This window comes from Schistocerca gregaria, chromosome 2, assembly GCF_023897955.1.
Source record: "Schistocerca gregaria isolate iqSchGreg1 chromosome 2, iqSchGreg1.2, whole genome shotgun sequence".
NCBI lineage: Eukaryota > Metazoa > Arthropoda > Insecta > Orthoptera > Acrididae > Schistocerca > Schistocerca gregaria.
The window spans coordinates 804834903-804860241 of record NC_064921.1 but is presented as its reverse complement, the minus strand read 5'-3'; the positions used below and the strand labels follow the sequence as shown (position 1 = coordinate 804860241).

The 25339-nt window shown below is 42.5% G+C and overlaps 1 protein-coding gene across 4 annotated transcripts in view; it reads right to left on the bottom strand.

Moving 5' to 3' along the window:
* The window catches only part of LOC126335085 (phosphatidylcholine:ceramide cholinephosphotransferase 2-like), a 302261-nt gene that overhangs the window by 24308 nt on the left and 252614 nt on the right, over window positions 1-25339 (bottom strand). The window contains exon 1 of one of the 4 annotated variants that reach the window (XM_049997980.1): window positions 787-1105. The exons of the other annotated variants lie outside the window; for them this stretch is intronic. Within the exon in view, the coding sequence (XP_049853937.1) occupies window positions 787-893 (107 nt within the window). The 5' untranslated portion in view covers window positions 894-1105. Of the gene's footprint in view, window positions 1-786; window positions 1106-25339 lie in introns of those variants that run through there. 4 annotated transcript variants of the gene reach the window in all.

Sequence of the window (25339 nt, the reverse complement as noted above, 5' to 3'; positions counted from 1 at the left end):
CCTTTGTCACTTTCTCTCCCCAACCCCTTTTTCCGTGTTTACCAACATTGCTGCACTCATACACTAAAGAAAAAAACGTTGGATCATCAGGATATTACGTCAGAACAACTTGTTCAGCAAATGCTACTATCACTCATTCCATTTTCTTTCTTCGCGACTTAACTGAATATGTAATTGAGATGGGACAGATCGTTCACATTTGTCACCTCTTAACTTTCAAACATCAATAACCCTGAACAAGTGATGAGAAACGTCAACGTATGTTTATTAGCTAGACGGAGTGTTTACTGCAGTCTCTGTTATGCTTTCCGGGGGTTGTGATTTCATTTTAAAAAAATTAAAAAAAATAGAATTGTACACTATATGGTTGGAATTATAAGAAACCACACACACACACACACACACACACACACACACACACACACACACACACACGTCCAACGCGAATCCCTTTAAGTGCATAATCCCGCCAAGAACGCTTCCTCTCCGAGTACGCCTTGCAACTTCGTACAACATTCTTCTGCAAAATGTAGTATGGTCATTTTACACTACAAAAAGTTTAGGATGAAGAAACACCTGTAGCTAACTAGAAAGTGTTACTATTACAGGTGAAGGGGTGAAAATATATTCCATTTGAAGGATGCAATGCGTGGTACTTCAAATATAGATCAGGCGCGTAGAACTGTCATATGTATAGCTGCACATATCAACGTACGCGGATGAACCGTTTGACAAGCTTTAGCGGTCTCGACATTACAAGCATCCACTGCAAGAGTATGGGCTTACCTGGCCACTGCTTCCACAGGAACATCACAGATTCCACGTACGTCACTGTCTTCTTGCACACATAAACACTGCGTTAGAGGATGTTCTATGGAGACACGGCACTCCATGAAAAATACACGCACACGCACATTCCGACCCCTGTAGTAACACACTTGAAAATGGCTTCCTACCCTTCGCAACGGCCCGAAGCAGACTGTTTGTTGTAGTCCCCACCGCGTTCCTTATCCCCACCAAGACTAGCCGTGGAGGGGACGGTGGCCTTGGAGGTGGTAAAACTACGTGACGTCACGAAACGGGTCGCCGTTCCGAGTGCTCGCGTACCTCAGTAATTGGCCGGACTGCGGCAAACAACGAAGCCACAGCGAGATTCGCAAATATGAACTAAGAAGATATGGATCTGCAGAATCTGAGAGAAGTGATGGCGCCGAAAACCAGATGACACTGTTACTTAGCATTCTTACTGCCGCCAAGGCTTAAAATCAACACGAACTCAACTCTATGGCACACTGAACACTAAGAATGAAATTTTCGCAGGGGTTAAACTACTCAAGCGTTATTGATTTTACTCCTGGGTGAAAACTCTCAAACTACCATAGCCACTGCACCTGTTAAAAGCTATTGCTTATCATCAATATTTTTTTTAAACATATGCGAAAGAGTTTACTTTAGACTTGGGCTTCCAGAACATTTTTATCTTAAGATACAACTCCAGATTGCTGCTAACAGTCAGCCCGTGTGGCCGAGCAGTTCTAGGCGCTTCAGTCTGGAACCGCGCGACCGCAACGGTCGCAGGTTAGAATCCTATCTCGGGCAGGGATGTGTGTGATGTCCTTAGGTTAGTTAGGTTTAAGATGTTCCAAGTTCTAGGGGACTGATGACCTCAGAAGTTAAGTCCTATAGCGCTCAGAGCCATTTGATTTTTTGTTGCTAACACTTTACTTTCTGCTTATGTCTAGATCAGGACAGTAAGTGACGCGAAAGATATAGAATACACATTCTGGCAGAGACCAGCTTCGCAAAACCTAAATGCCTTGCTAACTAAGTTTTCCGTCGCTGTCTGATACGTCAATTTCATGTACGTGGGCAAAAAGAAAGGTTGTTTTTTGCAATACACGAATTTATATTTTTATTGTTTTCGTTACAGTTTTTCGGTTTATCAATCTATTGTGAGTAATTATACAAAAAAACTGTATCCACATTCATTCCCTGCAAACTTCTGTGAAGTGCCTGGCAGAGGGTACGTCCCACTATATCAGCAATTATGGCTTTCTGCCGTTCCATTCGCATATGTAGCGCACTTCTGAGTAGATTTTCACAGGATAGTTTACACATGTCTTCAAGCGTCTTTTTTCTCAGTATCTTAGTGTCAGTCTGACATGGGTCGAACATTAATGCTACACTTCTCTGTGTATGTTCAATATCCTGTGTTAGTCTTATTTGGTATGCCGGACGGAGTGGCCGAGCGCTTCTAGGCGCTACAGTGTGGAACCGCGCGACCGCTACGGTCGCAGGTTCGAATCCTGCTTCGGGCATGGATGTGTGTGATGTCGTTAGGGTAGTTAGGTTTAAGTAGTTCTAAATTCTAGGGGACTGATGACCTCAGCAGTTAAGTCCCAGTGTGCTCAGAGCCATTTTTAGTCTTATTTGGTACGGGTTCCACACACACAAACCGAAGCCTGCTATCTGCTTTACCCACTACTGAGCCTATAACATCGTTCCACTTCATGTCCCTGCTAAGTATTACACAGAAGTACTTGCACGAGTTTACAGAGTCCACTTGTGATTCACTAATATTATATTCGAAGGATATCAAGATTTTTTGTTTTGCGAAGTGCACAATTTTACACTTTTGAACTTTTAACGCAGGCTGCCAATCATTGCACTACTTCCAAATCTTGTCAATGTCTCACAATATTAGTACATCTTCGTACAGACTATACTTTGTTGTAGATAACTGCATCATTGGCAAAAAGTCTGGGGTTACTTTTAATACTGTCCGTAAAATCATTAATGTAGAACACGAACAACAAGGGATTCAACACACGTTTCTGGGGTACACCCGAAGTTACTTCTACTTGTCGATGACTGTCCATCCAAAAGATAACATGTTGCGTCCCTGCTGCCAAAGATATTCTGAATCCAATCACATATTTGTCTGATGCCCAATACGTCTATAATAAGAGTTGGTATGGTACTGAGTAAAACGCTTTTCGAAAAATTGAGAATTACTGCCCCTACCAGACTGCCTTCATCCATGACTTTCAGGTTGTCATGTGAGAAAAATGCAAGTTGGGTCTTACAAGATATACGTTTTCGAAATCAATGCTGGTGGACACGTAGGTCATTCTGTTTGAGATACCTCCTTGAGTTTAGAATATGTTCTAAGATTTTCAACAAATAGATGTCAATCTTCAAATATTGGACGGTACTTACATTGATCACTTCTATCTACTACCCTACTCGTTGACAGGTGTGACCTGTGCATTTTTTCAGCTACCGGGCACAGTTTTTTGTTCGAGGGATCTACAATGGATTATTATAGTTCACAAAGGGGCTAACTCAGCAGCGAATTGGGTTAAAATCCCGCGAGCTGGAGAGACATGGTAGTATTGCTCACGCCACGCCCACGGGAACGGTGAGAAAGCATGCGCGCCCGGGGGCGTCGTCTCGTGTCCCACTTGCCCCCTATTAAAGACCGCCTCGCGAAGAATGTGCCGCCGCCAGTTCCAGCAGTTCCAGCCAAAAGACCATGCAGCCGCCCTCATTCGCCTCTTATTCTCTACAACAGCGCAGCGTAGCTACGCTTTCGAAATGGTTCCAAACGAAAGACATGTCTTGGGAAAGCAAACATAAAAAGATAGTAATCTTTGGTTACACGATTACGACAGGAAAAATGCCAGTCACGTTGTACAAATATCCTCAAGTGCCTCGTTGTTTTTTTTTTCTTTTTTTTCCAACAGGCTCACTTAAAAATGGCTACAAGAACACAGGACAGAAAATCTAAATATAACGTTACGTTCCAACTTCGATTACTGCGAGAAAAACAATATCGTCTGTCCATCTCTATAAATATGTCGTCGCCCAAAATAATCACAGTGACGACTGTGGAGAAGTAAATCTTTATCCCTGTATTCTATTCATCAAAAAAGTTATTTCTTCAGCCTTCTCGACCGTATTCAGATGTTCTTCCCTGGAGTGTGATACTGAGATGGACGTTTCTGACCAGTAAATTTTTTTGTAAATAACAATTATTCTTTACAAAAAAATTTGCTGGTCAGAAACGTCCATCTCAGTTCTAATCCTAGGGTGCCGATGCTTGTATACAGGCCTACAAATTCACGGATACTATCAAAATACAGGCTGTTTCAGAAAGTACTTCACAACTTTGAAAATTCATATAAATTAACTCACAGTATCTACAGAGGTTCAAATGGCTCTGAGCACAACGGGACTTTACATCTTACGTCATCAGTCCCCTAGAACTTAGAACTACTTAAACCTAACTAACCTAAGGAAGTCACACACATCCATGCTCGAGGCAGGATTCGAACCTGTGACCGTAGCAGTCCCGCGGTTCCGGACTGCAGTGCCTAGAACCGCACGGCCACCCTATAGAGGTGATTGTAGTGTCAATTTGTAGGGAAATACATCAAGTTTTGTCTTGCGTACTCCGAACAGCACAGTAAAGAAGCGCTATAATCCATTCAACATAAGAATATACCTGATGTAAACAAACACAAACGCGACGATTGGTCAGAAGCCGTAGCAAATGTTACGCTCGTGGAAGTAGGTCCTACTTATGTATTAGATATTTTATCACTAAGTAACGTTAAATGAAACTTTAAGATATTGAAATGTATTAACAGCCAACAACGTGTTTCTTAATCACGCTTTAGCTACGTAGTTTTCATTTCAAAAATCGTGTACAGTCACTGCCTCTGCGGTGTTGTGTTGTGATTGTCGCGCTGTTAATGCGCAGTATAAAAATGCCTCAGGCTGATTTCTGATCCGTAGTGGAATACGCGCGTGGAACACGGGTAAAAAGTGCCGAGAAATACGCTGTTCTGAATGTTTTTCATAAATTTACGGAGATAATCGTTTTTTGAAGAGTACCAGCGTTGTATACAATGCAGTTGATATGCAAACACGCATAGAACGTGTAGCACAGTCGGTGGCGTAATTGAATGAAAAACCAAATTCTATTATTCGTGCGTTGATTCCAATCTCACCAGTATATTTTTTTCTCGTTCAATTTGAAATACCTACATCTCGTAACTATAAAACTTATCATCATTTTTTTATGAATAATGCACGTCTTCTTGTTTCTAATTACATATTGGACGCGAAGTTCCTGTCGCCATTTCAAGATACAAATTCTTAATTATCGATGTTTTATGAAAGAGTGTTTATATAACTTGTTTAAATTAAGAAAACACAACAATTTAATTTTAAGGCAAAATTGGAAAACGAAATCCTCTTTATTTGGACTATGTCCATCGTTTTATACCACAGAGATAGGTAAGTATTGTAGAAACATGAAAAGCAATCATTTTCACATAATCGAGCACATCATACAAATGCTGCATGCAATTTACATGGTACCATTACAGTATGAACCCAACATAACTGATTTGGAGACCATTTACGTGATTTGACCCCTAGAAATACCAAGACTGTTAAGCTTCCACACGTACAGGCGCGCAGCTTTTTCATACGCCACTACCGAATAATGGTGGGCTACAGAACGGCTCATCTTAAAAGAAGAAGAGAAAGTGGTGCACCTGGTTGGCTTCATGGATTCTGTTGTTGACAGGTTCGTTATCAACGTAGCAGGTGACACTTCCAGAATTGAAATGTATTTCTCGGATTCGGATATGGAAGAAGCTAAGAGATTACCAGACGAGTGACAGTAAGTAATACCTTCAGTGGCTTCAATATTTAATGGTGAATTCCTTCAAAACTCTCTCACGTTACACACAGCTTTGTGCAGAAAAATTACCCTTTGGTTAAGTCAGGAATTTTCATCATTCTTGCTTTTAATTGCAATATTATGTTAGCTAAAAACGATAGCGTGTTGCGGTGTTTTCGTTTAACCGTCTAAGGAGCGTATTGTGGGAGATTTGCAGTGTATTATTTCATTCTGCGTAAAAATTAAATGACATTCGAAACTGTATTGTTCCTCTGCCCATCCCTTTTTCCGTGTGAACTGCTAGCCGCGTCACTGCATGCTAGCTGTACCAGCTGAAAGGCCTGTGCTGTCCAAGTTAAATGCGCCGGTAAAGCTGTTTTCCGCTAAGTCGATATGCTCGTAACGCCCAGCACAAAACGTACCCTTGTTATCTTACTGGAGACAGCTTGGCTGCAGTCCCACGTGAAACGGAAATCCAGTGAGGTTCCAACAAACGCGGAAGTATACATAGCCAATGCTTGCATCAGGTTTATTCTTATGATGAACGGATTATAGTGGCAGTTGCGTTGAACATGTCTGCCTTCACTGGACCCGAGCGTGCTAGCTGTGTGTTTTGGTTTGAAGAATCGAAGTCGGTAACAACAGTTCAGTGTCATTTCGATACATTGCACCATGTTTGTGATAGCCCTAATCTGAACTTTTCTTGGGCCTTGAGCAAGAACAGAGTGTACGGCCCCTTATTTGCGTGAGAGCACCGTCAATGGATATGTTACAACAACTTTTGATACCACAGATCGACGAGGATGACCAAGAACGAAGTGTTTACTTCACGCAAGATGGCGCACCACCACAGTTCTCAGTGACCGCTTTCCAGGTCAATGGATTGTCCGTGATGCGCCAATTGCATGGTCCCCACGTTCGCCAGACCTGACACCACTCGATTTTTTTTTAATGGGGATTCATCAAGGATATCGTGTTTGTACCTCCTGGCCGGCTTCTCTACTTGAACTTAGAACAATAATCTAGCCGTCACTGAGCAAGTTACACCTGCAACCCTACAGCGAATTTGGAAAGAAATAGACTTCCGATATGATGTGAGAAGGATAACCAACGTAAACCACATACATCTTTATTTTAACGTAAAAAAATAACGCTAAATCCAGCTCTCTATCATATTTCAATAAATTTATGTATTTATATGAATTTTTAAAGTTGTAACGTCCTTTTTGAAGCAACCTCTATTTCCAGTAGCTACTACAGCACTAAACTGATCGCTCCAACACTGATCTAAAATACAGCAAACTAAAATTATTGACTTTTTCATTTTTATTTATTACAGTTGCACATATTGGTCCATCCTGATCACCTAAGAAGAAGAAGAAGAAGAAGGAAGATTAGGGTTTAACGCCCCGCCGGTGTCAAAAGCCGTTAAAAATGGCGCGCGCTCGGATTAAGGAAGAATTGCGAATTGTCTAGTAGAGTGCAAACTTACACTTTCACCAGGAATTTCACCTGGGTGATTTATTTGAGTTTTTCCGTTCTGGAGACACAGACCAGTGTTTACATCTGTAGTGTACTGTAAACAGCAAGAATGTCTTATGCAATATTAGCCATGTATTCTTCCTGTTCTTGTTCTTAAGTGTTCTGTATATTCTGCTACATATATATTGAAATTTACGTATTTTTTGTGTTGTCGTTTTGGTAACAGCTTATATTTAGGCGTCTTCTGGTGCCTAAGTCAATTAAGTCCAAATTTTGTTGTTAAAAAACCAAGAATAAAAATAATTTGCAAATGAAGAGCTATAGTTATTCTTCTCAACAAGATAAAACAGCTTTGTTCAAAATGCATGGACGACTTTAAATATTACTATTATCGTCTTTTGTTCCTATGCGCTAGGTACAACTGATGCAGCTTCCTTTGACAGTCCTTTCCGTTGTCATTACGACTAATTTTACGATCAGTAAGTAGCAGACTGGTGATATAACTGCCGAGATTTAATGAAACGCCTTTTCTCACCGCAGAAATCCTTTCGTCAATAAAGCTGGAGAGTGGCTAAGCCTTGATTAAATGGTTCAAATGGCTCTGAGCACTATGGGACTTAACATCTGAGGTCATCCGTCCCCTAGAACTTAGAACTACTTAAACCTAACTAACCTAAGGACACCACACACATCCATGCCCGCGGCAGGATTCGAACCTGCGACTGTAGCGGTCGCGCGGTTCCAGATTGGAGCGCCTAGAACCGCTCTGCCACTGCGGCGCAAGCCTTGATTAGTTTTAGTGCCTGCATCTAGTGTGTATTTTAATGCTAATATACTTATGATGATTTGTGACAAGGCCTACCATGTACTTTGGAAAAACACTTATTAAATAAAGTAGGAGGCTTTCCAAAGAACTTGATAGGTTTGTCAGAAGTCTTTAAGGATTAATTGTTGCGATGTTAAAATACATACTATTTGTTTTTCACCGTGAAAAGTTTAGCAGGTGATGTCCGCATTTTTTCCTTCACTATGGAAGCTGTATCATTCCAAATAATTAAGTGAGGACGTGTTTTACTCAGCACGGTCCTTTTGGAAATAGTATCCCTTGCCACAGACTTCTTAGAGAGCAACATGGCATTTCTCACGTAATAAAGTCACTGCTTGGGGCGGCAGAGTGAAAGAAGAGACGAATAAAAGAAAAATCCAGAAAACTGTAGCCCAGATCGACACCTATCCGTTGAGCTTCATCAAAACACACACACAACAGGTGCAGGCAATAAAGTCCACCGCAGAACGGAGAATGGTCGCAACCATGCGAAACTCATGACCCGCAATGTCTGGTGATTCAAAGCGTTCAACATGCGGACAGCAAACTGTTCCGAGAAAGCCAGCGCAGCGGTTCCGTCACAAGCTGACGTCACTCTTGCCAGCGAGTGACGTATCGGGCATGGTCAGCTGCCTATGCACGCGGCGCCTATTTTCGCCTGTTACGTCACGCCCCGCCTACTGACTGGGAAGCGTCCTCGAAATCACACACACTGGGCTACTTGATATACTTTCTAATGGACTGCTCACCAGATAGAGCTATTATCGTGCTGACAATATAGCTATATATTGCTGTCGCGTTTCGCGCCAGGAAGTGTGTACTGCTGAAACCGACGTGATTTTGGGCCAAAAACATTAGTGTCAAATGTAGGAATACTTGAAAATTGTGCGAGCTGACGGCATTTCTGATTGTGCACGGCAATCAAGACAAAAATGCCATCACTGATGACATATTTAAATCAATAAAATGAAACGTGTATGGTGATAAAAATCCGTTTTTTTTCTTTTTTAAGTAACTGCACAAACAGATTTTAGATCCTCCAGTACTCACCATACTATCTTTGTCAGTAAAATCTGTTAGGAATTTTGCTTTTAACGTTGTTAATAAACTATACTAGTTGCTCATCAATGTTACTGCAGTACATTCCTATTTTTCGTATTACGACACATGGTCCCTCACAGCTTCACTTGAATCGAACAGGGCTGAATGAGCATGACATCTACTGTCAGCATACGCGTGATTTTGACGCCGACGTACGAGCTCAAACGGCCACTCCTGAGAAGCGCGTCTGGCGCATTAAAGTCGTTCGTGTAAATGGTGTTTATTACGAAAAATTAGATGCTGCCTTTTACCCCTTAGTGGCGAGCGTCGCGAAACCGTACAATAACAAAGCGACACTAATAAACGGAAGATCTGCTGCTTTTCAGCGCCAGTGATCGTAGGTGTAGATTCTACACGAATGTACCAAAGCCTCTGTCACATGCGGCGTGTTTCGGCTACTTCTCGAACGACTTGCTATTCCCACCTTTATTCACGGTGCACGCCTATGTAAAACGAAAGTGTCTGGCACAGTTGTCAGGTCGGTAACTGCTGCTACAATGGTAGGTCATAAATATATAAGTCAGTCTGAACATGGTGTTATAGTCGGCGCACGGGCGATGGGACACAGCATCTCCGAGGTAGCAATGAAGGGACGATTTTCCCGTACGACCATTTCAAGAGTGTAGCGTGAATGTCAGGAATCCGGTAAAACATCAAATCTCCGACATCGCTGCGACCAGAAAATGATCCTACAAGAATGGGACCAGACAGAAGTGCAAGCCTTCCGCAAACTGCTGCAAATTCCAGTGCTGGGCCATCGACAAGTGTCAGCGCCACCGACAAATGTCAGCGTGCGAACCATTCAACGAAACATCGTCGATATGGGCTTCGGAGCTGAAGCCCCACTCGTGTACCCTTGTTGACTCCAGGACACAAGGCTTTCCGCCTCGCCTAGAGCCCGTCAACACCGACGTTGGACTGTTGACAACTGGAAACATGTTGCCTGGTCGGATGAGTCTCGTATCAAATTGTATGCAGCGGACGGACGTGTACGGGTATGGAGACAACCTCATGAATCCTTGGACCCTGTATGTCAGACGGAGACTGTTCAAGCTGATGGAGGCTCTGTAATGGTTTGGGGCGTGTGTAGTTGGAGTTACATGGGGCCCCTGATACATCTAGATACGACTCTTCCGGGTGACACGTATCTAAGCATCCTGTCTGTTCACCTTCAAATGGCTCTGAGCACTATGGGACTCAACTGCCTAGGTCATAAGTCCCCTAGAACTTACAACTACTTAAACCTAACAACGTAAGGACATCACACACATCCATGCCCGAGGCAGGATTCGAACCTGCGACCGTAGCAGTCGCGCGGCTCCGGACTGAGCGCCTAGAACCGCTAGACCACCGCGGCCGGCTGTCTGTTCATCTGCATCCATTCATGTCTATTGTGCATTCCGACGGACTTGGACAATCCGTGATATCCCACGCGTCCAGTATTGCTACAGAGTGGTTCCAGGACCACTTCCGTTGGCCACCAAACTCCCCAGACATGAACAGTATTGAGCATATCTAGGACGCCTTGCAATGTGCTGTTCAGAAGAGATCTACACCCCCTTGTACTCCACACATTAGTCGAGTTCATGCCACGTCGTGTTGCGACAGCCGGCCGCGGTGGTCTCGCGGTTCTAGGCGCGCAGTCCGGAACCGTGCGACTGCTACGGTCGCAGGTTCGAATCCTGCCTTGGGCGTGGATGTGTGTGATGTCCTTAGGTTAGTTAGGCTTACGTAGTTCTAAGTTCTAGGGGACTAATGACCACAGCAGTTGAGTCCCATAGCGCTCAGAGCCATTTGAATTTTTTTTTTTTTTTTTTGTTTGGACACTTCTGCGTGCTTGCAGGAACCCTACGCGACATTAGGCACGTGTACCAGTTTCTTTGGCTCTTCTGTGTATGACATCTCTGACGTGACGCAAAACTCATTTTACTGCAATAATCTAATTGCAAGTGCAAGTGAATTCGGAAATTCTGTTTGTGTAAAGCACGCATCATGAAGTGTTGTGTACCTTTGTGGGCGCATGCAAGAGGTGGAATCAAGTATGCCCCTTGATTTGTAGTACGAGTGCAATTCAGTGACCACTTGCATTCATTATTGACGTGCTGCATATACAGTCGATGCTTTGAGTTATAACATTCGACTTAAACAGTGTTTTCATTGACTGCATTTCACTTTCATTGTGATCTGGAAATTCTAATATACTTATAATATAATGAAACTTCATTTTATTACTGATAGATCGCCGAGGTTTTATGCATCACGAAATGCAAATGGATATTTCTAAGCTCGTGCACCATCTGCGGAGAGGGACTACGACAGTTCCAGAATTTCCCGTAGTAAACAAAAGGATCTACTAGTATTCAGATCTGAAAAAGTAGAGGCACTTTGCAAGTAGGAGAATTGCATCATAAAAGATGATAGTTAGGGCTGCACAGAGACAGAAGTATTATTAAAGAAGTATAAGGACCGAACAAAATCGGTCGCAACTCTACCCGAAGTGATGCAATAGTTTATTGGCCCCAGATTACAGACACAAACATAGGTGTAAGATAGCAAATAGTAGAGGACATGCAGTATTCATGTATCGTCATCTGTGTCCGATCTGAAAAATAAAATATTTCCGAGAATTTCACAAATAAAGCTATTTTGTGTCATATATAATTATTTAAAACGCTTTACGTAATGTATTTTTCATTTTTAACCATACATCCCGTCAATGTGTCGGCAAAAGGTTAAATAAAAATCTTTCACTAAATGAAGTGTTGTAAGTGTACAATTTCTCAAATGTGTTGTCACAAACAAGCGACATACCAACTTAAACTTGACAGGTATAACGTAGCTTAGGCTTGACCTTGTGTACTCTGTAACAATTTATTAATGGTTACAAAATTTGATTTTTATTTTCAAGTTGAAATTTATTCACATATTAGCGGATTGAGGAGATATGATTGGTATGGCAAGTCGTCTTACAAGGAAAGTTCCGGACAACGTGTTGATATCTATCTTGAGTCTATTTTAAACGATATCAATTCGAGCCCCAACTAATAACGTACCAAATACACAATCCCTGTTTGTTGGCGAGCGCTTCAAGTCCACGGTCTAATGTGTCGATTGTTATTCCTATTCAAGCGGATAGTGACATATCCGTGGCGTTGGACAACCCCTACACCAAAATTACGACGTGTCTTACTCGTCAAATTAAGATCCATGTTAATTTAACTTACGCCGATAGCTAATTATACAGATAATTCAGTGCATTCAAAGGATATTGTCAGCCCATGACAAACTGCATGTTCTGTTGGGCTGTTGGCATGCAAGTCGTGTTTATAACGCACTGATGGAGCTTGAGAGCGTGCAGAAAGGGGTAGAAAATATAGAAAACAAAAATTACTGGGAAAATGATAAAATAAAAATCAAAGAAAATGATATCGCGATGGACGAGTACATCAAACGATTCTGTTTGATCAGAGGATTACAAAACTGAAATCAGATTTTGTCTAGGCAAAGAATCACGAAAACTACTCATGAATCTTCACCGACATTTTAATTATTAGAAATTAAAACATCGCCTCTAAAGTAATCTATGGCAATCGAGATATTCTGACGTCATTATTCGACTTAAGACCATCAACTGTTTCCAAAGGCCTATCTAAATAAATGTCAGGGCGAGCAGTGTTCTCATCTCATAATCAGCTCTGCGGGATTAGCTGATGGAAATCATCACCCACAAAACCTATTATGTCACAGCAGCGAATAACAGATGGTTCTGACTTCCAACACGTTAATAATGTTGAGAAAATTTCTAAAACAGAAACGAAATACGAAAACTTTAATCAGAAGACGAAAGCTGCTGAACTAAATAGAAGTAAAAATATCTATAAGGAAAATTTCAAGCAATATTATGTAGTCTCCGTCAGGGTTTGTTTTGCTACATCAGAACGTACTTTTTATTATGTAGGACGTAGGCCGTAACGAACAAAGCAATTCCCATCTAAGGGAATCGATATGCAACAGATAGTTTGCAATAGATATCGGATTTGTGGCCGGCCTGAGTGGCCGTGCGGTTCTAGGCGCTGCAGTCTGGAACCGCGAGACCGCTACGGTCGCAGTCTGGAATCCAGCCTCGGGCATGGATGTGTGTGATGTCCTTAGGTTAGTTAGGTTTAAGTAGTTCTAAGTTCTAGGGGACTGATGACCTCAGATGTTGAGTCCCATAGTGCTCAGAGCCATTTGAACCATTTTTTTTTCGGATTTTTGAAAAGAGCGGCGAGTGCAAAAGATTACGTCGCAGCGTCATTTCAGGAAGCTTCTGCAGGCAGTTGTCCTGAAAAGCTTCAGAACTCGGGCACCTGATGTCACAGTAACAGTACTGAGTGGAAGTGGACGTTGGCCTGCATTCCTCACAGGTAAAGGGCAAGCTGCGGCCTGCGAGTTTACAACGGCTGCCCTGGAAACGTGGCAACCCCGCGTTTCCTGTCCGCTCGGCTAGGAGCACCTTGGCGCCTCTTTCCTGTGGTCTGACCACCCAAGTCGGTACACCACTTCCTGATCGCCGCGAAAGACGGACAGACGTCCCCAGCAACGCGCCTTGTGAGAAACCAAAAACCTCGCGCCCGCCGACGGCACGCGGCTCTGTCCCTGCCTGGCCGTCGTTCCTTCCAAGTATGTACTACGCAAAAATTCAGCATAAATTACTTCGCACTGTTAAGTGCCGTTAAAAGGAAACGTCCGCCTTACAAAAAGTCGGAATACAATATCAGCATAAAGGAACAGGCAACAGTGGTAGACTTAACTGCTACCGAAAACTTGGAGCAAACCTTTCTCAACGCCACTTCCGCAAATTGCGTATCTTTGTGATGCACAGCGACATTATTTTTAAAAATGAAAGTCATCTAAAAATGTATGCGTATGTCGTTCCGCTGGCCGTGGGGGCCGAGCGGTTCTAGGCGTTTCAGTCTGGACCACAGATGTGAAGTCCCATAGTGCTCAGAGCCATTTGAACCATTTGAACACCTCATCAGGTTACCCTCCATTCAGAGGCTGTTGCACGCAGCGACTGTTATTTTGACTTGTAAATAATAGATTTCAGCTATCAGTTCTCCTTTGGAATTTTTATTGGCAGATCTAGATTTCAGCTATAAACTACCCATTCTCAATGCTAAGAATACAACAGGTACATAGTTAGATGATGTCATAAAAATGTTGCAATTAATGGCTTAACTGATATGGTTTATATATTACATTCCGCTATCATTTTTGGTCAATGCATGTAATGGCTGTTGGTCGGGCTTTGTCCACAATTCATTGAACACTAATGTTTGCGGAAGGCGTGCTGTGTGGAGAACACATCGGTTGGTCACATGGCGTCATCTATGTGAACTACATATAAACCTCAATGGAAGTAAACCACTTCAAATTTAATTACATGAAATGGAACATAAGTAAAATTCGTACATTGTCGTCCGACTTATTTCATATTTGTCGTCAACATTTTCGTGTTGACTCCTTGTGAGTCCGTTATGTCCAGGCATACACATAGTTTCTTACTGTAATACTTATTTTGTTAAACCTGTAACGTAAAATTATATCTCTTTATTAGTAGATTACGACTGGGTTTCAATTTTTGTGAGTCCGTTATGTCCAGGCATACACATAGTTTCTTACTGTAATACTTATTTTGTTAAACCTGTAACGTAAAATTATATCTCTTTATTAGTAGATTACGACTGGGTTTCAATTTTTTTAATTCGGTCACCAAGTATATGAATATTGAAAACTGAATTGTTGTTGCCCCTTGCAGCCATTAGATTGGCAAACTGCACCAGAGACTGTGGTTCTGATTAAGCCACGTAGTAACAAAGATGTCGGTTACGTTACGTCTAAAATTGGTATGCGCACTTCTACATGACCGGCCTTCATTACTTTCGAACCAGTACCGGTGAAAAATTAGCAGTTTTATTCTTTTCATTTTTAGTGTCTAAGATTGCGGCGTTGTGTCTATAGGTACATCAGATATTGAAATATTCAGTCTCTCGGCGTAGTGTGTGCAGACGTTTTCACGTCAGAAGAATATGAAAAAACCTTAACAGTTATTACTCTGGGTTATTAATGATGTTACCTTAGTTGCATCTGACATATGTGTCGAATCCGACTATTTCATAAGTAACAGACGTTACGCATGGAACTGGTTGCTGCGAATCAAATGAAGCCAAATAGGGACGGGTACGAATCTGTACCAAAAGCAGAGGGGCCTGATGTTACCCGGTTTGCGACGAATTCCGCAGGTGTCAACCAGAGTCGGAGGGAGGACCGTGCTGCTCGTCTTTACGTAAGGACCAAAGGCCGGCCCTGCCGAAGTGGGGGTCAGACGCTCTCTTGCCCAGCTGAGCTGTCAGCCTCCAGTCGTGAAATCGATAGCAACAGTAGACGCGCTGCGCTCAGTGAGTCAGAGGCACTGGCCCGCAGCCAGACCTGTCTCAGGTACAGACGGACACACGCGCGTGTTGTGCCTTGACCGGGATCGCTGCGTATAGTGGGGTTCCTTTATGCGGGAGGCTATTAACAGTCGACAGCACAAGCACACTAGCCAGCGCCACTGTTTACTCCCGCGGCCGCAATATGGCGCAACAGGCGCCGCAACTGCGTCTCTACGCCACTAATGACGGCAACTTTCACCGGCACATTAAGCACAATATGGGAGGACGGTTCCGTGCAACCGATTGTTAACCCTTAGCTTCCTAGGTCACTTCTTTGTCACACTCTATCTCAAGAGCGGTCTGACAGACAGCTATATTTTGTAATAAATCTTTTAAGGTAAAAGAAAAATTCTGTATGAAATAAATGTGCCGAGTAGCGGCAAAGAGCAAACTTATATGCATGTCGCAAACTTACATGCATGCGATATGAGTAAGAGGTAGTATGTCAGACAATTTTTATTTCTAAAACAAAGAGACAAACAACTTTCAATCATTATTGTTCTGTCTGTTAGAGTTTTGAGAAGAACGTCTTAGCGTAAACTACCAGACGCTACACAATTATTTACTTGGTAAAATAAGTCATCATAAGTATTGGTGTTTTATTTAAGCGACAGTACACCGAACCTAATTGCTTGTGTCATATACAATTTGTATTTGTGTAGTAACATTTCGCAGCAATCGCCGCGGAGATAATTGACGAAGGATAATGGCCATTAACTAAAATTTTATTGGCGGTCTCGTGTTATTATATACGTCCTTTCGGGCCAGCAACCTGTATCTTTTGACTATCGAGGTCTGGAGTTTCCTTGTCCAGCGACCTTGAGTCGCAGAAGAACATTGTAATAGTTTAATTACGGGAGCCATTGTTCTTTCGAGGCTTTGCAAAAATCACTAACGGGAGGGTCACCTTAAAGTCAAGCAAAGCTGCATTACTATTGGAATTGAAATTCTATTTGAGAGACCGCAACTCAGATCTGTAATACGAATATTTATGTCATTTCACAAATAAGCCAACCTTTAACTTAAATAGCTATTCAGCAGTTTCATTGAAAAAGTTTTTTGTGTGAAAGGTTACATTAATACCACACAAAAAATATGCAAATAAATTTTAAAGTTTATTTTTACGAAAAACAAGCATTTAAACAGAAAACTGCACAAAATGAACATAATATTACAAGATATTAATTACAAGATATAAATGCTATGAAAACTCGAATATCCCGCACTCTATAAATTTTACTGTGCTATATTTATATTATTATACGCCTGACAATAAAAAAATAAAAAAGACTCCTATAAAACACTCAAAAAATGAAAATTACGCTAGTAGTTTTCTGGTTTTTAGATCCATTCTCAAAGGTTTTCTTTGCACTAGCTGGAAATTTTTGTAGGGAAATCAAGTTAGATTGGCTTCTTGCAACAATGGCAAATACATGGCGTCTTTACAATCTTCCTACAACGACTTCTACTCTTAGTTCTGCTACACCCAAAACACGGTGAATGGTTGCACGAAGTTCACAGGTAATGTGAGAGTTGTTAACTCGTTTTTTTTATCTGTGGTGTCGCCAATGTGTTTGCAAGCTTCTTCAAAAAATTAAAACGGCTCACCTGAGTACCGTCTTTGTAGGAATTGTGAAGGACAAATCATTCACCCCACTTATGTCAAACATGCGGAAAACATAATGCCATTGGTCATCGTTGGAAGAGGCTTGAACGACCAGAGGTATTTGTTTTAGCTTAATATATCTGTAGCAGAACGATTAGATAAACATTCAGTCTCTACATTTCTATCTTCATCACTCCGATGACCTGTTTCTTTCAAGAGCTTCACAGGTGGCAAAACAAATTCGTCTTCACTTTCGCAGTGTTCCTTTTCTGAATTACGTTCACTTTCAGTGTCGTTGTCACCAGCTAATCCTACATCACTTCCTAAACAGTTCTCAGACCATTTTAAAACAGTATCCTCAAAGTCGGCAGACAAAGACCTGGCTATTGAATTCATTACGCCGTTCCAGGTGCGGGCTCTAGCATGAAAAGGACAGTAATAGAATAGGTCCACGTCACATTCAAGTAGCTACTGACAAAGAAAATTACGGTAGCTTCGGGAAATAACAATTAGACAAGGTTTGCAATCTCCTACCCCAACCTTACGCATTAGCAACGGGATTAACAATAAACGCTAGCGGATTGAGAGACCGCACGTGGGTCGTGAGGAGTTACGCTGGGAATGTTTTAAAGTAGGTGGACAGTGTCGCTCTAATACGCTTTCTGTCCATCCCCCCACCCCCAAAAATAACAATCTACTTAAATGTCGCCGGCCGCGGTGGCCGTGCGGTTCTGGCGCTGCAATCCGGAACCGCGGGACTGCTACGGTCGCAGGTTCGAATCCTGCCTTGGGCATGGATGTGTGTGATGTCCTTAGGTTAGTCCTAGGGGACTTATGACCTAAGATGTTGAGTCCCATAGTGCTCAGAGCCATTTGAACCATTTTTGAACTTAAATGTCAATAGCCAATTCTAGTGACCTCGAGAATGCACAATGTAGTCTTTCGTCAGCTGGTCCGAATCTCAGAATATGGTCGCGAAGGGCAGCAGATACGATGGTACACATATAGTTTCTACAGTTCGAGTTAGGTACGATGGCGATCGAGTTTCGGCTCGTTCTGCGAACCTGTTGTTGTTGTTGTTGTTGTTGTGGTCTTCAGTCCAGAGACTGGTTAGATGCAGCTCTCCATTCTACTCTATCCTCTCCAAGCCTCATTATCTCCGAATGACTACTGCAGCCTACATCCTTCTGAATCTGCTTAGTGTGTTCATCTCTTGGTCTTCCTCTACTATTTTTACCCTCCACGCTTCCCTACAATACTAAATTCGTGATCCCTTGATGCCTCAGAACATGTCCTACCAACCGATCCCTTCTTCTAGTCAAATTGTGCAACAACTTCCTCTTCTCCGCAATTCTTTTCAGTACCTCCTCATTGGTTATGTGATCTACCCATCCAATCTTCTGCAATCTTCTCTAGGACCACATTTCGAAAGCTTTTATTCTCTCTTGTCTAAACTATCTATCGCCCATGTTTCACTTCCATACATGGCTACACTCCATACAAATACTTCCAGAAACGGCGTCCTGACACTTTATAACTATACTCAATGTTAACAAAGTTCTCTTCTTCAGAAACGCATTTCTTGCCATCGCCAGTCTACATTTCATATCCTCTCTACTTCGATAATCCTCAGTTATTTTGCTCCCCAAATAGCAAAACTACTACTTTAAGTGTCTCATTTCCTAATCTAATTCCCTCAGCGTCACCCGACTTAATTCGACTACATGCCATTATCCTCATTTTGCTTTTGTTGATGTTCACCTCATACCCTCGTTTCGAGACACTGTCCATTCCATTTAACTGCTCTTCCAAGTCCTTTGGTGTCTCCGACAGAATTACAATGTCATCGGCGAACCTCAAAGTTTTTATTTCTTCTCCATGGATTTTAATTCCTACTTCAATTTTTTCTTTTGTTTCCTTTACTGCTTGCTCAATATGCAGATGAATAACATCGGGGATAGGCTACAACCCTGTCTCATCCCCTTCTCAACCACTGCTTCCCTTTCATGCCCCTCGACTCTTTTAACTGCCATCTGGTTCCTGTAAAAATTGTAAATAGCCCTTCGCTCCCTGTATTTTACCCCTGCTACCTTCAGAATTTGAAAGAGAGTACTCCAATCAACATTGTCGAAAACTGTCTCTAAGTCTACAAATGCTAGAAACGTAAGTTTGCCTTTCCTTAACGTATCTTCTAAGATAAGTCGTAGGGTCAGCATTGCCCCACGTGTTCCAACATTTCTTCTGAATCCAAACTGATCTTCCCCGAGTTCGGCTTCTACCAGTTTTTCCATTCGCCTGCAAAGAATTCGGCGCATCTACGTCACGCATTCTACGAGAGACAGTGAGCGTTCAGTACTGTTCTGGGCGCTCTGCAGCGAATGTCGTAGCAAGTACGAGCAATAAATGTGATCGTAGCGAGTTATTTAGAACAACATTTATTTCATTTGTTGTGGGGTTATCACTAATGGCAGTGGTACGCGCCTTATTCTACATAAGCAAGTGAAGGACGTAATCTGCACGAGATACGCTTTCGTAACTCGTAACGTCCTAAGTGCGGCCTCACAGACTGCCAGCGTTTATTGTTACTCTGTTGGTAACGCATTGTGGTGGGATAAGTTGCTCTTTCCCGAAACTGCCGTTGTTTCCTCATTCAGTAGCCACTTGAATATGACATGGACCTATGCTGTTACTGCTTCTTTCGTGCTAGCGGTCTCCGAGACCGCACCTGGGACTTTGCGTTGTGGATTCAGTAACCACGACTAAGTCTGTTGTTCACGTTACTGACCCTCACTTTAAACTGTTTAATAACCGCTTGGGACAAATTACCAGAGATGATGTATTGCACTGATTTAACAGCAAAGACGAATGTCGGCAAACAAAGAAATGCAGGACAGAGAAAGAAAATGGCAGACATGTATCACGTACATCCATATTTCGAACACAGTGTTAAGTATATCACTTCTTTGTGCTCTCGTATCCTGGAATACAAATTTTACAAGTGTTGCTTTTTTCGCCTTCTCTACTACTACAAATAGCAAAAAATGGTTCATATGGCTCTAAGCACTATGAGACTTAACATCTGAGGCCATCAATCCCCTAGACTTAGAACTACTTAAACCTAACTAATCTAAGGACATCACACACACACATGCCCGAGGCAAGATTCGAAGCTGCGACCGTGGCAAAAAAATGGTCCAAATGGCTCTGAGCACTATGGGACTCAACTTCTGAGGTCATTAGTCCCCTAGAACTTAGAACTACTTAAACCTAACTAACCTAAGGACATCACACACATCCATGCCCGAGGCAGGATTCGAACCTGCGACCGTAGCGGTCTCGCGGTTCCAGACTGCAGCGCCCAGAACCGCACGGCCACTTCGGCCGGCCGAATTTTACAGTTGTTGATTTTTTTTCTTTCGCCTTCGATAGCGCTAGTATTACAACGTTATTTTTCAGTCGATGCTACTACTACTATCGAAGGCGAGAAATTGACGTACGAAAAATTTGCATCCTATACTTCAGTTGACCCATATAGGTCGACCGTCGAAAAAAACTGATAAGGTTTTCGTTAAGTGTAATGTCGCCGCGTGTTTCCGATAATGAACACGGACGTAAAGTGCAGTAATATCGTGGTGGCTGGGTGTCGTATTATACGTATATCGGTCTTTTCGCATTCACTAGTACTGGTATCATCTGAAGAATAGGCCGTTATTTGTAAGCTGGCCGCGGTGGCCGATCGGTTCTAGGCGCTTCAGTCGGAACCGGGCGACTGCTACGGTCGCAGGTTCGAATCCTGCCTCGGGCATGGATGTGTGTGATGTCTTTAGGTTACTTAGGTTTAAGTAGTTCTAAGTTCTAGGGGACTGATGACCACAGATGTTAAGTCCCATAGTGCTCAGAGCCATTTGAACAACTTTTTGCTATTTGTAGTAGTAGAGAAGGCGAAAAAAAGCAACAATTGTAAAATTTGTATCCCATACTTCAGTTGACCTACATAGGTCAACTGAAGAATAGGGTACGAGGGCTCAAAGAAGCTATATACGTAACACTATGTTCGAAATATGGATGTGCGTGATATATCTCTGCCATCTTCTTTCTCTTTCCTGCATTTCCTTGTTTACCGACATTCGTCTTTGCTGTTAAATCTGTGGAGTACAACATCTCTGCTAATTTCTGACGTAATTGGTCTAAGCCGACGGGTTGTATCCCATTCTTCAGTAATCCAGAAAAGTACTAGCCAGCCACGATATTACTGCACTTTACGTCCGTGGTCATTATCGGAAACACGCGGCGATGTTACACTAAAAGAAAACCATATCAATTTTTTAGACGGTCGTACAAACTGCGACAGTCCGAGGAATTTTTCTAGTCGTTAGAACAGCAGAGCGCATTCTTATGGGCCTCAAACTAATAATTCATAATCATGTCTCTCAAATTTCTTGCCACTAGTGATGCAAGATTAAGTTGTTTAAATTGTGTAATACTATTTTTATTAAAAATAAAATTAGGAAAAAATGATTACAACGCAATATCAGGCCTGTACATTCAGTCAGATGGTAAACATGTTTACCGTTTGACAGACTGTACAGGCCTGATACTGCCTTTTCTTCACTGCGTCCTGGCAAGATAATTACTTCGCACGTTTTTATGTTTTTCCTCCGTCACTTGTGGTCTATAACTTTCATGAAAATGACCGGTTGGAAATTTTACTCTTTTAATTCATTCCGTTTATTTCAAGGCTGTCAGGTGTTAAGCTTGTTATGCCGACGGAAGCATATATTTGCCTTAATATTTTTCTTGTTCATGGCGACGGCAATTTATTAGTGCAGATATTTTATTATCGACACCCATAACTTCCTTATCAACATTTATCGATAAGTCTAATTTTTAATTTTCCTAATTTCGTCCAGTACCAAGGTAGCTTTAAGCCTTTCTAATTCAACTTTATTACAATGTAGGCCAATTTGAAGATGCACTTCGATAAATCTGAATAAATCGGCATTCAGACATTTATTTGCTTTCACTATTAAATCGGATAGCAATGCGTCCGAGTCTACTGTTTGTCTCATCCCTGCAGAGCGCCACTACAAACCGCTGGACAAAGAACGGCAACTCTGTCACTACAGCGTCGGCTCGCGTTGTGACGTCATCCAACGTTCTGCCCGCTCTCCGCCAAGCGCTGCGCTCAGGCAGTAGCCTAAACAGTATTCCCAACGCGTGTTACCTTCATTGCTTCTTGAGCAACCGTTAAGTTTTTAATTACTTTCGTAATTATGAGTCCATATCTCACTGTCATGTTTAAAAATGGTACAACACACGAATTACAAACTTCTCACACAGGTCGAAAATCTACCAGAAAGAGTGCACTACCACACCTAAACTGACTGACTCACAGTTCTCGAATCCCAGGCGGCCTGAGTGAAAGAGCTTGCTGCAGGTAGTGGGAGAGATAAATAATGATCTGGATCCCATGTTGTCATCTGGCCAGTTGAACTGACAGATGCTTCAGGCTACTCAGCCAGCATACGGAATTGTGGTCTGTAACTACGGAGAATGATTTGACAAATAGTGGATTTGTACCAGAACTGCACCTATCCATAACTGCTAGCACTGTTGTGAATTCTGCCTTGTCATTCTCATCATGCAATGCTAGGACTGGAGAAAACATTATTGCCTCCTTAAGTACAACGAAAGAACTTTCCTTGTTCCACGAAAATTTGGTGTCTCCCTATAGTAATTCTTGCAAAGGATGTGCCTTGATACAGAAGTCCTTTATGAATCTGTCAGTAATATGAGCACATTCAAAACAATATCTCACAACATAAATGGGCTCAGGATTTGGAAAATCTGTGACTGCTCTTATTTCTTCTGGATACGAATGGACTCGATCACCATTACTACAGGCCCTATGATTTTTATTTCTTGTGTGGGGATGAAGTACTTTTGTTTGGATTCAGATGGAGGCCTGCAGTTTCAACAAAAGCAGCTTGCCCATCACACATTCGAAGGTGGCTGGAGCTTTACATAGACTGTATCAGACTGTGGGAAGGCGACATGTATTACGATACTACTTGCAGGAGACCACTGATTTGAATGAATGTTGGGGGATGGTGCTAGAAATCGCAACACAATTAAAATGCTTGGAAATTAGCACAAATAGGTACATTCCGAAATCAGCACAGAACAACGTACTCTTTAACAGACTGTAGCCTCTACTGACATAGACACATTCACAGAATGACAACAGAGATAGCATTCGCCCTATTGCTACGTAAGTTGAACACAGAACACTTCGGAGTGGGAATACTGAACCATCTGAAGTAGGTTTCGGCAACAAAAGGCGGAGGAGAGCGGCGGCAGACTAAGTGAACCGCATGACTGCCGCTGCTGCTTTCCGTAGTATCGCAAAATACTCGCCGTCGTCCGCAACAGCGATCGGATCAGAGCATCGTTATTAGACTGTGTTCGAAACAACGAACCGTTAAGCTTTACCGTTGCATGGCGGGGCGTACGCCCGTGGACAATAGACGATCGCGGGCGAAACGACAGCAAGTGGACATTCCCTGCACACGTTTCAGAATCGGCCCGGGCGGCGATGCTCAGGGGTTTTGTTAGCTGGTCAGCACCTCTCACTATTATGCCAACGGCTGAGAAAAGTAGTTCCGGTGCAAACTTGCCGGGTGGTCAAGCGCCTGCTCGGCCATATTCCAGGCAGCTTCAGTTTTGCCCCCTGCAGTTTCCTAACCTGGCGCAGCCTCGACCGTTGGGATGCGAGATTTTCTGTGCTTGTGTGCGTCTCAAAACGAAAAAGCTGCTCCCTTTAAACTCGAATGTTTTTAACAGCCACCAACATTTTGAACAATTCATAAATTCCTCTCGAAATTACGGCAGCCGAGATCTGTTCACAGATTTCGGCTCCTCTGTACGTAGGGAATTATTATTACAAGTCTTCTTTCGTTTCTGTAATCATTTAGATGCTGTAATTCGCGATTTGATCTTTAGATACTTCAAAATAAAATTGATATGCCAATTACAGATATAGCAGCGGTTTCTTCCTCGTCGAAAGATCCCGAATCTGTCACCTGATTTGATATTCATTAATTACGAGGGTGAGTCAAATGAAATCCTTAAAAATTTTTTTAAATATTATTTATTGTGCGGAAGTGGTACAAAGCCGTATCACTTTTCAACATAATATCCCCACGCTCAATGCAATTCCTCCAGCGCTTACCAAGTGCATAAATTCCTTTAGAAATAAATTCTTTTGGTAGTCCGCGCAACCACTCATGCAACGCGTGGCGTACCTTTTCATCAGAAGGAACTTCTTTCCTCCCATTGCGTCATTGAGTGGTACAGACATATGGAAATCACTTGGTGATGACGAATGACGCCATTCCTTGCTCACTCTCTTCGTTTCCGGTTGGTGGAAGTGAACCGAGGTTTCGTCCCCAGTAACGATTGTTGCAAGGGAGGCATCACCTTATCATTCAAAGCGACGAAGGAGTTCTTCACAAGCATCAACACGTCGTTCTCTCATTCAGGAGTCAGCTGTTGTGGCACCCATCTTGCAGAGGAGTCAGCTGTCGGGAACCCATCTTGCAGACACTTTGTGAAACTGGAGCACATCATGCACAATATGGTGTGCTGACCCATGACTAATCTGTAAACATGCTGAAATGTCATTCAGTGTCACTCGGCGGTTTTCCGTCTCTATGGCTTCAACTGCTGCATGTTCTGTAGAGTCACAACTCGTTGTGCCTGACCTGGACGGGGAGCATTTTCCACTGAAGTCACACCATTTGCTAACTTCCTACTCCATTCGTAGACTTGCTGCTGTGCAAACATGCATCACCGTACTGAACCTTCATTCGTCGATGAATTTCGATAGGTTTCACACCTTCACTACGCAAAAACCGAATAACAGAACGCGGTTCTTCCCTGGTGCAAGTCGCGAGTGGGGCGGCCATCTTTATACTGATACTGCGACGGTATGTGTGCATCTGCACTATGCTGCCACCTACAGGCCACTCTGCACGCTGTTTGTAGCACGCTTACCAACTTACAGGATAACGGCGGAAAATTTCGATTCGTTATTACAAATGTAAGGTTTTTATTTGAATCACCCTCGTATTCCTCGACTCGTCCTTCGTTTC